This window comes from Caenorhabditis briggsae, assembly GCF_000004555.2.
Source record: "Caenorhabditis briggsae complete genome, chrI, whole genome shotgun sequence".
Lineage (NCBI taxonomy): Eukaryota > Metazoa > Nematoda > Chromadorea > Rhabditida > Rhabditidae > Caenorhabditis > Caenorhabditis briggsae.
This window is the reverse complement of record NC_013489.2, coordinates 12054185-12068690: the sequence shown is the minus strand read 5'-3', so window position 1 is coordinate 12068690 and position 14506 is coordinate 12054185. Positions and strand designations below refer to the sequence as shown.

General features: G+C 31.8%; 2 protein-coding genes across 2 annotated transcripts; one reads left to right on the top strand and one right to left on the bottom strand.

Moving 5' to 3' along the window:
* Positions 1-363: 363 nt before the first annotated feature.
* Positions 364-1132, top strand: CBG20337 (the record flags this gene model as incomplete). Its single annotated transcript, XM_002646458.1, has 2 exons — positions 364-413; positions 877-1132. The coding sequence occupies 2 exons, from the start codon at positions 364-366 to the stop codon at positions 1130-1132; spliced, it is 306 nt and encodes a 101-aa protein (XP_002646504.1).
* Positions 1133-7320: 6188 nt separating this feature from the next.
* CBG20336 lies at positions 7321-11685 on the bottom strand (the record flags this gene model as incomplete). The annotated part of the gene is made up of 9 exons (XM_045241319.1): positions 7321-7323; positions 9047-9136; positions 9187-9289; positions 9338-9511; positions 9564-9703; positions 9866-9964; positions 10231-10273; positions 10321-10411; positions 11601-11685. 9 exons carry the CDS (start codon positions 11683-11685, stop codon positions 7321-7323), a joined length of 828 nt encoding a protein of 275 aa, XP_045097013.1.
* Between the last annotated feature and the right edge of the window lie 2821 nt (positions 11686-14506).

Sequence of the window (14506 nt, the reverse complement as noted above, 5' to 3'; positions counted from 1 at the left end):
CACAAGTTTTGAAAATTTCAAAAAACACATAAGGGGGGACCCTTATGTAATTTTTTTCGATCAAAAAAATTTTTTCGAGTTTTTTCTGATATTTTTTGATCAAACAGACAAACAATCCAAAAAGCACAAAAAATATAGAAAATTGTATTGAGAGCTCAAAATTCGGTTCAAAATGACATAAATTTTTGCTACCGGGCCTTCCGGGCCGGGCCCGGGCCTTGATATTTTCCTCAGGCCCGGCCCGGAATTTTACAAGTATGCAAATTGTAAATTTCAGAATTCAAGAGTCTAAAAAAACCAGAGAAAAAGGCAACAAAAAATTGAAGATAAAAAAGTGAAATTTAGTGTTTTCCGGTTTTCGAAATGACGGATTTTTCCTCTAGTAAACCGAAGGGACCTGACGGAGAGAAGGGGTCAGCTGTCGTTTCCTGATTGCTCATTCTTCTTTTTGATGCTAACTTTCTGTCCAGGTGACTTACAAATCAATTCAAAACGCCCCCGTGAAGAAAAGAGGGATGAGAGAATTAGAAAAACTGAAAGGGGACGTAGTAAACAAAATAGTAAACAAGGAATATGAAAGAGGACATCTGGACATACAGACATACATTTCTGAATTTCTGAAATTCGGAATTTCAGAAATTCAAAGTTTCCGAATTTTAGATTTTCAGAATTTCAAAGTTTCTGAACTTCTGAATCTCAGAATTTAGGAATTTTAGAATCTCAGAATCTCAGAATCTCAAAATCTCAGAATCTCAGAATCTCCAAATCTCAAAATGTCAGAATCTCAGAATATCAGATTACCAAAATCTCAAAATCTCAGAATCTCAGAATCTCAGATTATCAGAATCTCAAAATCTCAAAATCTCAAAATCTCAGAACCTCAAAATCTCAGAATCTCAGATTATCAGAATCTCAAAATCTCAAAATCTCAAAATCTCAGAATCTCAGAATCTCAGAATCTCAGAATCTCAGAATCTCAGAATCTCAGAATATCAGATTATCAGAATCTCAAAATCTCAAAATCTCAGAATCTCAGAATCTCAGAATCTCAGAATCTCAGAATCTCAGAATCTCAGATTATCAGAATCTCAAAATCTCAAACTCTCAGAATCTCGGAAAAATGAAAATCTGAAAAATCTAAAAAAAAATTAAGAATCCAAAAAATCCAAAATGACCGGATCTTCCAAAATTTAAAGTTTCGAAATTTCTGAGATATCAAAAAGTTTTGAATATTTGTAAGAAAACTCCAGAATCACAGATTTTCAGAATTTTAGAATCCTAGAATTTAAGAATTTCAGATTCTCATTATTTTAAAATTTCGAAAATTCAAAAATTCAAAAAAAAGGTTAACAAAATTCAAAAAAAAATAGAGCTGTCTCATCTGGTCAACTGAAATAAAACCAATGAAAAAAGAAAAAAAAAAAGAAAAATAGTAGAATCAAATAGTAGACCAAAGATGTCTGCCTTATTTTTCCAATCTTTGATCTCTTAACCAGAACATTCCTCCTCCCCCTTATTTTTCCTCCAAATAGTGCGCAATTTCTACTCTTGTTTATTTGTCTCTGACTTCTCTAAATCTCTCGTTTTTCGAACAAAAAACATGCGACTTTTTTCTTTTTTGTGTGTTTTTTGAAGGTTTTTGAGACTCTGGAGATATGAATTTTCAATTGAGGGAAGAAGAAAAAAGAAATGTTCTAATGTGGAAAAATATGGAAACTTTTAATTTTTCAACAAAAAATTGACAAAAAATTCGCACATTTTAAGCCAGAATCTGGAAGATTTGAATTTTAAAAAAACAGATTTCGAATTTTTCATGCTGTTAGAACGAATTTCCTTGAAATTTCCGACATTTTGACGCCCACATTGCCCTAGTTTCCAAATTTTTGATTTCTGAAATTTCTGACGTCTTCTGAGTTTTTAGAATCTCAAATTTATAAAAGTAGGACAAAGTAAAATGGGTATCAAAAAGTCCAAAATTTTAAGGGAGTTCCTTCTAACGACATGACAATTCTGAGATTCTGAGATTTTGAGATTCTGAGATTCTGAAATTCCAAAATTCTGAAATTCTGAAATTCTGAGATTCTGAGATTTGGAGATCCTGAGATTCTGAGATTCTGAGATTCTGAGATTCTGAGATTCCGAAATTCTGAAATTCTGAGAATTTGAGAATCTGAAATTCTGAGATTCTTAAATTCTGAGATTCTGAGATTCTGAGATTCTGAGATTCTGAGGCTTTGACATCCTGAAATTCTGAAATTCTGAAATTCTGAAATTCTGAAATTCTGAAATTCTGAGAATCTGGAAATGCGAGAATCTGAAATTCTGAGATTCTGAAATTCTGAGATTCTGAAATTCCGAAGATCTGAAATTCAGAAATTCAGAAATTCAGAAATTCAGAAATTCAGAAATTCAGAAATTCAATAATTCAGAAATTCAGAAATTCAGAAATTCAGAAATTCAGAAATTCAGAAATTCAGAAATTCAGAAATTCAGAAATTCAGAAATTCAGAAATTCAGAAATTCAGAAATTCAGAAATTCAGAAATTCAGAAATTCAGAAATTCAGAAATTCAGAAATTCAGAAATTCAGAAATTCAGAAATTCAGAAATTCAGAAATTCAGAAATTCAGAAATTGAGATTCTGAGATTTGAAGATCTTGAGATTCTGAGATTCTGAGATTCTGAGATTCTGAGATTCTGAGAATCTGAGAGCCTGAGAATCTGAGAATTTGAGAATCTGTAATTCTGAGATTCTGAGATTCTGAGATTCTGAGATTCTGAGATTCTGAGATTCTGAGATTCTGCGATTTGGAGATCCTGAGATTCTGAAATTTTGAAATTCTGAAATTCTGAGATTCTGAGATTCTGAGATTTGGAGATCCTGAGATTCTGAGATCCTGAGATTCTGAGATTTGGAGATCCTGAGATTCTGAAATTCTGAAATTCTGAAATTCTGAAATTCTGAGATTCTGAGATTCTGAGATTCTGAGATTCTGAGATTCTGAGATTTGGAGATTCTGAGATTCTGAAATTCTGAAATTCTGAAATTCTGAAATTCTGAAATTCTGAGATTTGGAGATCCTGAGATTCTGAGATTCTGAGGCTTTGACATCCTGAAATTCTGAAATTCTGAAATTCTGAGAATCTGGAAATGCGAGAATCTGAAATTCTGAGATTCTGAAATTCTGAAATTCTGAGATTATAAGATTCTGGAATTCTTAAAAAATAGCTCTCTGAACTCCGAGATTTTTTTCAGACATTTCAAATTCTGAATATTTCGAGGTTACTGTAGTTTTCGTTTTTTCCTAAACCTCCGATCTTCAAGCTTCTAAAATTCAAAAGTTTCAAATTATTCACAAGTTCTGTATTTTTAAAGGTGTTTCAATATAATAAAATACAAATCACTGAAAAAAAGTAGTTGTTTAGTGTAAAAAACCAATAAAATTGACCGGAAGTGCTGTGAAAATTCTCAAGAGATTCTCACAATGATAAAATCAAGGTAATTATCAGTTTATCACATGGGGAAGAGGAACATGAGAAAAGGACAAAAAGGCAAAAAGAGAGAGAGAGAAATTAAGGGAAATTTTATTGGGCAAATTTTTGCAGAATTCTTGAGGAAAAGACGGGGAAAAGATGAGAGAGAATATACTGTTATGTACTTTCATGGGAGTGATTTATAGAGAAAAAAAATCAGGAAAGACGCAGAGAATGTGAGAAAAATGATTAGATTTTTTCAAGTGGGTTAGAAGAGGAAAAAAGAAAGAAAAAGTTGGTAAAATTATAAAACTAAACTTGATGTTGAAAATTTAATTTGTCTAATTCTACGATTTTTTTCAACTTTACAAGTTCAAAGTTTCAGAATGTTTCCAAAGCTTGGATTGTCGAACTCTTGTATTTTCAGAATCTATGCCTATCAGCTTTTAAAGGTGGGGGGACAGGAGATTTTTCGTAGTTTTTTTGTAGCTAGAGTATGCATTCTACCGTGACGGTGTACAACGCTTAATGTCACTCTGCGTACAGCTGTCGTCCTCGCCTTTATGTATGCAATCGGGCGTGCGCTTTCTCTTTGCCCGCGTGGCTCAGTCGGTAGCGGCGCCGCACCCTCAATCATCGCCCTCACAAGTTCAACTCCTCGAGGGGCATCTTTGAACGAAATTTCGAGAACATTATTTTTTTCATGTCCCCCCACCTTTAAGATTTTACAAAATTCTGGAGTTGGATGGATCTGAAATTTTTTTTTCGAAAGCAATTTTTTCAAATTTAGAGATTTAAAGGTTTTGAATGTTTCCGAAATTTCAAATTAATTCTTCAATTTAAATAGGTTCTCGGATTTTCGATACAATTTTTCAACATTCTCGAATTGGGAAAATTTTTAAGCTTGATTTTCGGAAATCCGGAAATTCTGAGAATTCTGAAACCATAAAATCTTGAAATGCAAAAATTCTGAAATTCGAAAATTTAAAAACTTCAACTTTGATTTTCGAATTCTTGCATTTTCAGAACCTATGCTTATCAATGTTTGAGGTTTCAGAATATTCTGACCTTTGGAGAAACTGAAACAGCGAATCTCTCAAATTCCAGAAGTCCAAAGTTCAGAAGATACGAAATTCTGAAATTTCGTGATTCAAAAGTTCAGAAATTCAGAATTTCAGAACTTCCTTCGGAATCTCTGATATTCCGAAAATCGGAAATTCCGAAGATCAGAAAACTTCAGGAATAAAGCTTCCATTCGGCCGGGAAATTTAGCCAACCGACCGACCACCGACCCGGCGCGCCGACCGATCGGTCAGCTCGGTCGGCTGTCGGTCGGCTGGGTCGGTGGTCGGTCGGCGGTCGGCGATTTTCGATCGACCGAAATGGAAGCCTTATTCAGGAATTCTGAAATTCTGAAGTCCAAAATTGAAAAATATTAAATTTCAGCAGTTCAAAAGTCAATAATAGAAAAAATCGAAAACTCCGGAAAAAATTTTGAAATCGGTCTGAAATTCAAGATTTCAGAAAAAAACCTGGAGACTCTTGTTTTTGAAAATTCCAGATTTATTCAATTTTAAAAATTCAAAATCTACTAACTCAGAAATTCCAGATTACCAAAAATCCCTAATTTTCTTTTGATATTTGAAAAAATACAACTTCGGGAATTTGGAAATTCGCAATTTCACAAATTCAGGAATACAGAAATTTCGAAGTTCAGAAATTCAAAAATTCAGAAATTCTGAATCTCGGATATTTAGAAATTCAGGATTTAATAAAATCATGGTATCCGAATTTCAGAAGTCCTTGAAAAATTTAAAACTCAATCTCTCAAAATAAAAAAATTTCAAAATACCCCCCATAACCTCCATATTTCTGAATGTAAAAAGTTCAGAATTTCAAAATTTTCTGAAATTTTGGGACAATTCTAAAAATTTTCAGAAAATGGAAAATCCTAAAAATTGGAAATTCTCATAATCTTAAGAAATCCACATTTTTTCCCCTGTTCTTTCCAAACTTTTCCAATTACGCAAAGTCTAGGATTTGTTTTCGAATTCTCAAAAAAAGTTTTCGATCGCAATATAAAAAAGTTTGACTTGACACATAAATCAATGTGATTTATAAATGTCAAGTCAAACCCAATTGGTAAATGTAAAGTGTATTTTTTTTCATCAATTTTTATGTCTTTTTGGGGAGGCAGTCTACTTCCCATTTCTCCATTTTTTTCAGTTTTTTTTTCAGTTTTTTCTAGATTTTTCAGATTTCTTTCTTTCTGAATTATAGGGTTAAGATCTCAAATTTTAAGAAGATTTTTCAGATTATCTTTATTTTGTATTACTGTATTAACAGATTGATTTTCGGAAAAAATTATGATAATCGGAAATTCATAATTTTAGAACTTTTGGAATTCAGAAATTCAGATCGTCGGAAATTTCAAAGTTCCACAATTCAAAAATTAAAAATTCAACATTTCAGAAGTCCCGAAACATCAAATTTTTGAAATTCGTAAATTCAAAATTCTAGAAACTTGAAAATTCAAATTCAGAAATTCAAAAGTTCGAAAATTTAGATTTTTTCAAATTTTTTCATCATTTTTCCCATTCTTCAGTTTTTTTGAACGCTGCTTAGCACCTTCCATATTTCAAAATTTTGACATACTTCTCTTTTTTTCCCAAAAAAGCGAACCAAATTCATATTCAAATGCCCCCCCCCCCCTCTCTTCTCTCCAAAAAAGGTCGGAAAACCTCTGCGTCTCTTCATTTCCCACGCTCTCTCCTTTTTGATTGTCCACCTCCCCGATAATGTCAACTGATACGCAAGCACCGTGTGCAACCGGTGAGCGAGCGAAAAACTGTATTTTCTTTTCTTTTTCTCTGCGCCTCTCACTTTTCCATACTATTCCTCGCTGCTTCTTGTTTTGTAAACATCTTGTTCTCGGCGGGCAAACTGTGCCTTTGAACGCGCCCTTCTGAATACAGTTATGCAAATGAATACTGTATATCGATTTTTGAACTAAAAACATAGAAATTCAAACTGCAAAATTTTTGTTCGGCAGAGCGCGGTTGCCAAATTTTTAAAACGAAAAAATTTGGTGCATTTTTGAAACTTTTTCGAAATTTCAATTTTTTGTCGAAATCTTGAATTTTTTTCACGAATTTTTTGTCGAATTTCACAATTTTTTGCCGAAATTTCAAGTTTCTTGTCGAAATTTTCGAAACTTTTTCCCTTTTTTGCAGAAATTTTAAAATTATTTTCGGAACTTTTTGTTGAAATTTTGGAACTTTCCCAGAATTAGTGCCGAAATTCTGTTTTTTTTTAGAAATTTCGAAGTTTTTGAATTTTTTATAAATTTTTGCCGAAATTTTCTCTGAAAAATTACAAAAAATATCATCGAAAATCGCTGAAAATTGAAAAGAAAGTGCCGCTAAACCACGCTCCGCTGAACAAAAAAAAGCTTGCAGTTCGAACTTTCAGCTCAAAACCGCTGAAAATAGGTTCTTCAGTGCTAAAATTTTTATTCTTACCTGAATTTTCCGTCAAAACCGCCAGAAATCTACCAAAAAAAAAATCCAATTTTCCGTATAATTGCCGTCTCTCTGTTGTTCCACAGCGATCAAACTATAATGACACCTGTCCGAAAACTACCTCTCGATTCATTTTTTTAAATTTCGTTCGTGATCTTTTTCGGGCGGCAATTTTCAAAAATTTCCGTGTTTTTTCACCGGTTTATCCCTTTTTATCCCTAGCGAATCTGACGAAAATCAGCCTATTTTTTGAACATTTAGTTTTATTTTGTGTTTTGAAAAGCGCACTAAAATAATGATTTTAGTCTTCGAAATTGTATAAATTCTCACTAGAGCGCATTTGCATTCCACTAGCTTTTAAATTCACGAAATTTTAATTTTTTTTTAAAGCGTAAAGTCGACTAAAATCCTTGAAAAATACTCAATTTCCCTTAGAAACTTCAGAAATTCAAATTCCCGCCAAATAGTTAAGATTTTAATTCTCAAGAGTCAATGGAATTTATTCTTCCAGTTATGACACAATTTGGTCGGAAGAAAAAGTGGAAATTCCTTCGAATTGTTTATTTGGCCATTTTCGTGTATTTGATCTACAGAACACTATCTTTTATTCATGTTTTATATGTGAGTTGGGCAAAAAAAAAACACAAATTTTCAGAAAAAAATTGTAAAAATTTCGAATTTCCGGAAAAAAATTCGGCAAAAAAAATAAAGCATTTCGAAAACAAAAATTACAAAAAAGTCATAAAATTTTCAAAATTCAGCGAAAAAATAGAAAAAATTTCGAAACTTTTGAAAAAAAATTTGGGAAAATTTTCAAATTTTTGATTAAAAAAAATGGCAAAATTTCCGGAAAGAATCAAATTTTTACAAAAAATATGGAAAAAACTTCAGTAAAAATTTAAAATTATCGGAAAAAAATTGTAAAAAACTTCAAAATTTCGACAAAAAATTTTTTATTTCTAAATTTTTTGAAAAAAAATTGGGAAATTTCCGGAAAAAAAGAAAAAATCAATATTTCGACAAAAATTTCAGCAAAAATATGGAAAAAATTTAAAATGTTCGAAAAAAAATTTTCGAATTTCTGATTTTTCAGCTCAACTATCGCCTCGGCTCCCCCATGGATTTCAGCGAAATGATGCTGGAAAAGAATCCTCGGAAATTTCTCGAAGATTTCGTCAAATTCAACCAAAATTTCATTCCATTCGATTTTCGAAAAATCGCTGCCGAAAACGAGAAAACGCTTCAGGAATATCGAAAAATCTTCATTCAACAGAGTCGCCAAATCGGGTCAGTTCGAAAATAATAAATTCGTTTTTTTGCCATATTTTTCCACAGAATTTCAACAAAAAAATCACAAAATATCACAGAAAATGGGGGAAAAAGTATATCACAACTCATCGAAATTCTACCCGTAAAATCGATTTTTACAAAATTTAGATTTAAAAAATCAATAAAATCAATATGCACATATAATAGAAATATATTCAGAATAATCATATCACAGATAAGAAAAAAGCGCAAAAAAACTGAAAAAAAAAGAATTTTCTAGTAGCTAGTAGATGGGCATGAGCATTGACACTGTTGTTTTGTGAGCAAATAGACGCTGTTCGTGAAGAGACTCTGAAAAAAGCGGGAGTTAGATTTTTTTGAAAAAAAACGTCTTTCTTCGAAAATTTGAAATTTTTCCAAAAAATTTTTTTCAAATTAAAATACATTTTTTTTTCATAATTTTTTTAAATTTTGAATTTTTGCTCATTTTTTTCAAAATTTTTTTGGGAAATTTGAAAATTTCACAAAAAACGTCAGTATTTTTAGATGGCCTAGTATTTTTTGCATTTTCTAGGCCATCAACATTTTTTGACAAATTTTTGAGAGAATTTCGAAAATTTTTCTTGTGGCCTAGTTTTTCCACTTTCTAGGCCATCAAATTTTTCTTTTGAATTTTCTATGAAATTTCAAATTTTGGACAATTTTTTTCTTGTTTTTAGGCTTAAAATTGAAATTTTTAACACGACCTAGATTTTTCTAGGCCACCAAGGACAAAAAACTTACCCCAGACACCGAATTTACAATATTGTGATCCACATAATACATTATTCGATTATCAATATCCGCCTCGCCGAGAAACTCGTATCCTTGGTCCTAAAAACATATGGCGGCCTAACTTGAGCAATTTTCTAGGCCACGCCCACCTGTAACACGGCCGGCGCCATTCGGGGACTACATTTTTGTGTGTAGTCGTGTTCCGAGACTACTGTAGCCATGTCAACATCGATCGCTTTTGTCCAGGCGAATCTGAATTTTCGAAATTGGCGCCAAATTTGAATTTCTTCAAAAATTTACTTGAAATTATTCTCCTGCTCATTTCCGACATACTGTACCAGTCGGACAGGCGTATTCTGCATTTCGGTGGATGACAAATTGTATATCCTTCGATCTTTTATAAAACTTCCATCCAATTTTCCTAGAACATTCTGGAAAATCGCGCCCCAGTGAGGTGGTTGGCCGCGTGGCGCCCTGCAAAAATTGGATTCTCAGTAGAGCGCACTTGTCAAAAAAAAAGACAAACCATAAAGCGATGTACTGTAGCTGTGGGATACTGTTGCCACGTTGCAATGGGCGGTTGAGTGGAATGATTGCAGTGGGCGGAATGATGGGTTTTGAGTAGGAGAACACTGAGAAAAACGGGCGGTCCAGAATTCCATTGTACTGAAAAAATATGTTTAAAAATCAATATTTTTCTTTTTTTTTTTTTGAAACTTTTTCATGATTTTTTGAGCTCAAAAAAATTTTTTCGATAAAATTTTTTCAGCATTTTTCAGCCAATTTCAGCACATAAAACACAAAAACTTCTTTTTTTTTTCAACTCACAAAAGTTTTCGTCGCTCGTTTTGTCACTGTTTTCTGTGTTGTGGACCGTAGAAAATCGATTTCCGACGATAGCGGTGGCAGATCGTTCGACCAAATTGTCTGAAAAAATTCATTCAGAATTTTAGAAATTTTGAATTTTTGAATTTTTGGATTTCTAGGAATTCCTGAATTTCAGAATTTTAGAATACTAAGATTGTTTAAATTTTACATTTTCGAATTTTTGACTTTTTGAATTTTTAAAATTTTGAATGTTGAATAATTGAACTTTCGAATTCCGAATTTTTGAAAAGAAAAATTGTTGAATTGTTGCGTTTTTGAATTCTTGAATTCTTAAATTTTTCCAATTTTCTACAGTAATCCCTCACCATTTCCTCCTGTCCACTGCCTTCAGTAATATTTTGTACAGGTCTGAAAACAGCTAAAAATTTGAATTCCCTCCAAAACATTTTACCTACATAAAATCCTCATTTCCAGTAGTCAGACAAACGTGCCACGTCACCAAGACGGTGACGATCGCACCGCAGATCATGTGCCGCCTATTTTGATCTGAAAATTTGAATTTAGAAGATTTGGCGGGAATATAAAAAATTTGAAAAAATTTGAAAAAATTTGAAAAAAATGTACAATATCGAAACGGACGCATAATGAGTATTGATGTTAGTAAAGTTGAAAAACAAACTAATTAAATTAAAAATTCTGAACATTTCAGACAAAAAAAATTCTAAAAATCGATTTTTTTTAATTGAGAACGTGTCGTTGGGGAGACTAAAATTTGAAAAAATAGTAAAATAATCCTATTTCGAAACTGGTTTGTAGGTTGTGTGTCACCTATTGTTTGTCAGGTAAAAAATGCCAAAAATAACATTAAAATATAAATTTTTATATTTAAAAAAATCGATAAAAAGTGTTATCAGTTCAGCAGAAAATTGTTTAAAAATGAAAAAATCGAAAGAAATTACCCCTAATTTTTCGAAAAACTCTGCGAAAATTATTTTTCAAAAATCTAAACATTTTTGGAAATTAGCAAAATAACTTTTTTTTTTTTTTTTTTTCTAAATTTTATTTTTAGTAAATTAATTTTTTTAATTAAAAAATTGAGTCAAATTTTCAATTTCACGGTCTAGAAAAATCAAAAATTCACAATTTTTCCCAAAAAAAAAAATTTTGTTGACCTAGAAATTTTTCGAGGAACCTAATAATCCAAAAATCAAACAAACTGCCGAAAATCAATATAATTCACATGACAACAGTTTTTTTAAAGTAAAAATTCAAAAAATACAGTAATCCTACTTATGGAAATTTTTTGATCTACTAGAATAAAAATGAATAAATAGTTGAACGGTCAGGTGGTAGGACTAGGAACTCGAAATTCAGAATTTTTGAATTCCAGATGTCAGAATTTCAATTTCTCAGGATTTCAGAATCTCAGGATTTTAGAATTTCAGAATTTCGGAATCTCAGAATCCCAGAATCTCAGAATTTCAGAATTCCAAAGCTTCAGAATTTCAGAATCTCAGAAGTTCGGAACTCCAAAATCCCAGAATCCCGAAGAATTTCAGAATTTCAGAACTGCAGAATTTCGGAATGTCAGAATCTCAGGATTTCAAAGTCTCAGAATTTCAGAATCTCAAAGCTGTAGAATTTCAACATTTCCGAATTTCAGAATTTCTAAATTTCAAATAGTAGGAAAAAGAGAAAAAGGAATCCTAGAAAAAGAAAGGAATTTTCTATTTACCTATGATCTCAAGAAAAGAAGAAGGAGAGGGAACATGAATAACAATCAGAGATACATCTTGATAAGGATATTGAGAAATCGTCATCATCTCCACTGCAGGTCAAATAGAAGAGAAAATCGAAGAAATGAAGTGTTGTAAATCAGAATGTATGGAGACATAGAGAGAGGTCATTCAGAGAGACCAATCACCTGGGAAATGGAGGGAATTTGGGAGGAAAAAAGGGGTTAAAAATGAGAATGATCAGTAGAAAGGAGCAGAATTTCAAAGTCCGAAAAATTCCGAAGAAATAGGACTACTGTATTTTCTCTAATAGAAGCCCATCTTATGTATACGTTCACTTTGAGCTCAATTATCTCAATTCCTGGGAAAGACGTCAAAAAGTAGTCAACTGATAAAATGTAGGTAATATTATGAAAAACATTTTATTAGTTGACAAATTTTTGATATCTCTTATGGGAACCAAGATAATTAAATTTGAAATTGCTCGGTCGGCGCTTGCACACTTTCAGCTTAAATATCTCGCTTCCTGTGAGAGATATCAAAATTTTGTCAACTGATAAAATGTTTACCTTAATATCAGAAATACTCCATTAACTGACTTTTTTTTGATATCTCTCACAGAAACCGGGATAATTGAGCTCAAAAGGGAAGTATAGGATAGTGTCTTACTAGAGGAAACACCAGAGATGTCAGGAAGGAATTTTTTCGAGAAACTGAATCTGAAAATTTTCGAAACAGTTTTAAAGGAATTGGGCAAACAGAACCCAGAGAAAAAAAGTATTTTTTCTAGACAACAATAAAATCTTATTGCCAGATTTTGAAAATTCCAAAAAAAATTTTAGAGACTTTTGAGAATGTGAGATTTCGAATTTCAGCAATTCGTACAATTAATGGTTTACGATCTGAAATTTTGAAGTTCAGAGATTCCAAGATTCAACAATTCTGAAATTGTGGAAATTGGAAATTTTTGAGTAGGTTTCGCTTGTCAGAAATAATAGATTTTGCCATTGTTACGGTTTTGACAGTTTTACGGATCCCAAAACCGTTCACAGCCCTACCTTTTCATTTGATACCACAAAACCTGTATTAGAAGAGCGCTTCTTTTGTTCCAAGGTGCTTCCGGTGGACCCTTCTATCACAGAGGCGGCTCTCCAATAAGAGGTTGCCCTTTAAAAACAGGTTTTACGGAAACACAAGAATCAAAACAAGCTCAAAAAGTAAGGTGGCGTTTTTCGGCAAAAAGAGAACGGCGGTAAAAAGGGGAAAAGGGTGGCGGTAGATGGAAGTGTTAAGCTGTTGTGTACACATTTATATAGACATCATGTACATATGTATTTGTACATATATGGACATATATGGACATAAAAACAGACAGGTCGCTGGGTTGGTTGGCATCATCGTCATATGGAAAAAAGAAGGGAAAAGCACAATGAAGTATTTTTTTTGGAAAAAACCTGAAAGTTCCCAAATGTTATGTTTCTCTTCTTTTTGTTGGTTTTTTTTCTTGAAAAGTTTGGAAACTTTTTATTTTTTGAGATTTAGAATATTTCCGGTGATTTAAAAAATTGGAAATCGGAAAGTTTGAAGTTCTGAAAAAAGTTCAAAAATTCGGTAATGCAGAAATTCGTAATTCTAGGAAGAATAAGAATTTCGGTAATCCAATAGAGATCATTTTGAAAAATGAGAATATCTGAAAATTTGAAGTTCCAGAAAATCCGGAAGTTGTGATTTCCACTTAGGATTACGAGAATTGAGATATTTAGAAATTCAGATTCCCAAATTTTTTAAAAAGAAATTGAAAAGACTGAAAAACCAAAAAATCTAATACTCCAGTTCGCCAGCAATCCGAAAATTCAAAAGTTCTGAAAATTCAAAAAATTCAAAAATTCAAAATTCCGAATTTCGAAAATTCAACAATTCAAAAATTCAGAATTTTCTTTGGTTTCAAGTTATGATTTATAAAATTGAAACTTCTGAAAATGCAAAATTTTCTGAAAATTCAAAAATTCGGATATTCTGAGAATCAGAAATTCAGAAATTCTAAATTCTAAAATTGAGAAATTCAGCAATTCAAAACTTGTCGAAATTCAGAAACCTAGGAATTCAAAAACTCAAAAAACCTAAAAAAATTGCAAATTCCGAAATTGGACTTTTGAATTTCAAAAATTCATAACTTCAAAATTTCAGAAAATCTCATTTCTAGGAAATTGAAAATTCCGGAGATTCCAAAATCGGAAGGTTTTGAAATATCAGAAGTTTTTAAATTTGGAAAGTTCGATTCCAGAAGTTATAATTCATAAAATTCAAAATTTCAAAAATTTAGAAGCTCATAAATTTTGAAAATTCAGTAATTCTAAAAGTATCGCTAACTCCGAAAAAGCTATATAAAAAAATTAGAAATTCCGAAATTTTCCCAAGTTCGAAAATTCTTTGGAAACCAAAAAACCTAAAAGGAAAAACCCTTCAAAAAATTGTTTCCCATATCGGAAAATCCATATAATTTTGTTCCGTTTTTCAATAAATATACAGTGCCTGCGCAATCACAAAAAGGAGCGCGGGCAGTGCGGCGGAACCGTCTTTGTATGTTGATAAAAACGTTGCGGAGACGTTATGTCGCATCAAAATGTCATATTTTATGTGTACATCGGGAAAGAAGATTAAAAAAGTTTTCGGAATGATTCATTTTGTATATTTATTATGAATATTTTAAATTCCGGTCGAAAATTGGTGAAAATGGGTACACTTCGCATTGAATAGTGTCTGCATTAATAATGCCACCTGTAAATTGAGCAAAAATCATTAAAAAATCCTGATTTCTTGCTGAAAATATCTGAAAAACCTGAAAAATCACTTTAAAAAAAATTCCAAATTCAAATCTCCCTCGCTTTTTCTTTTGTGGATTTAC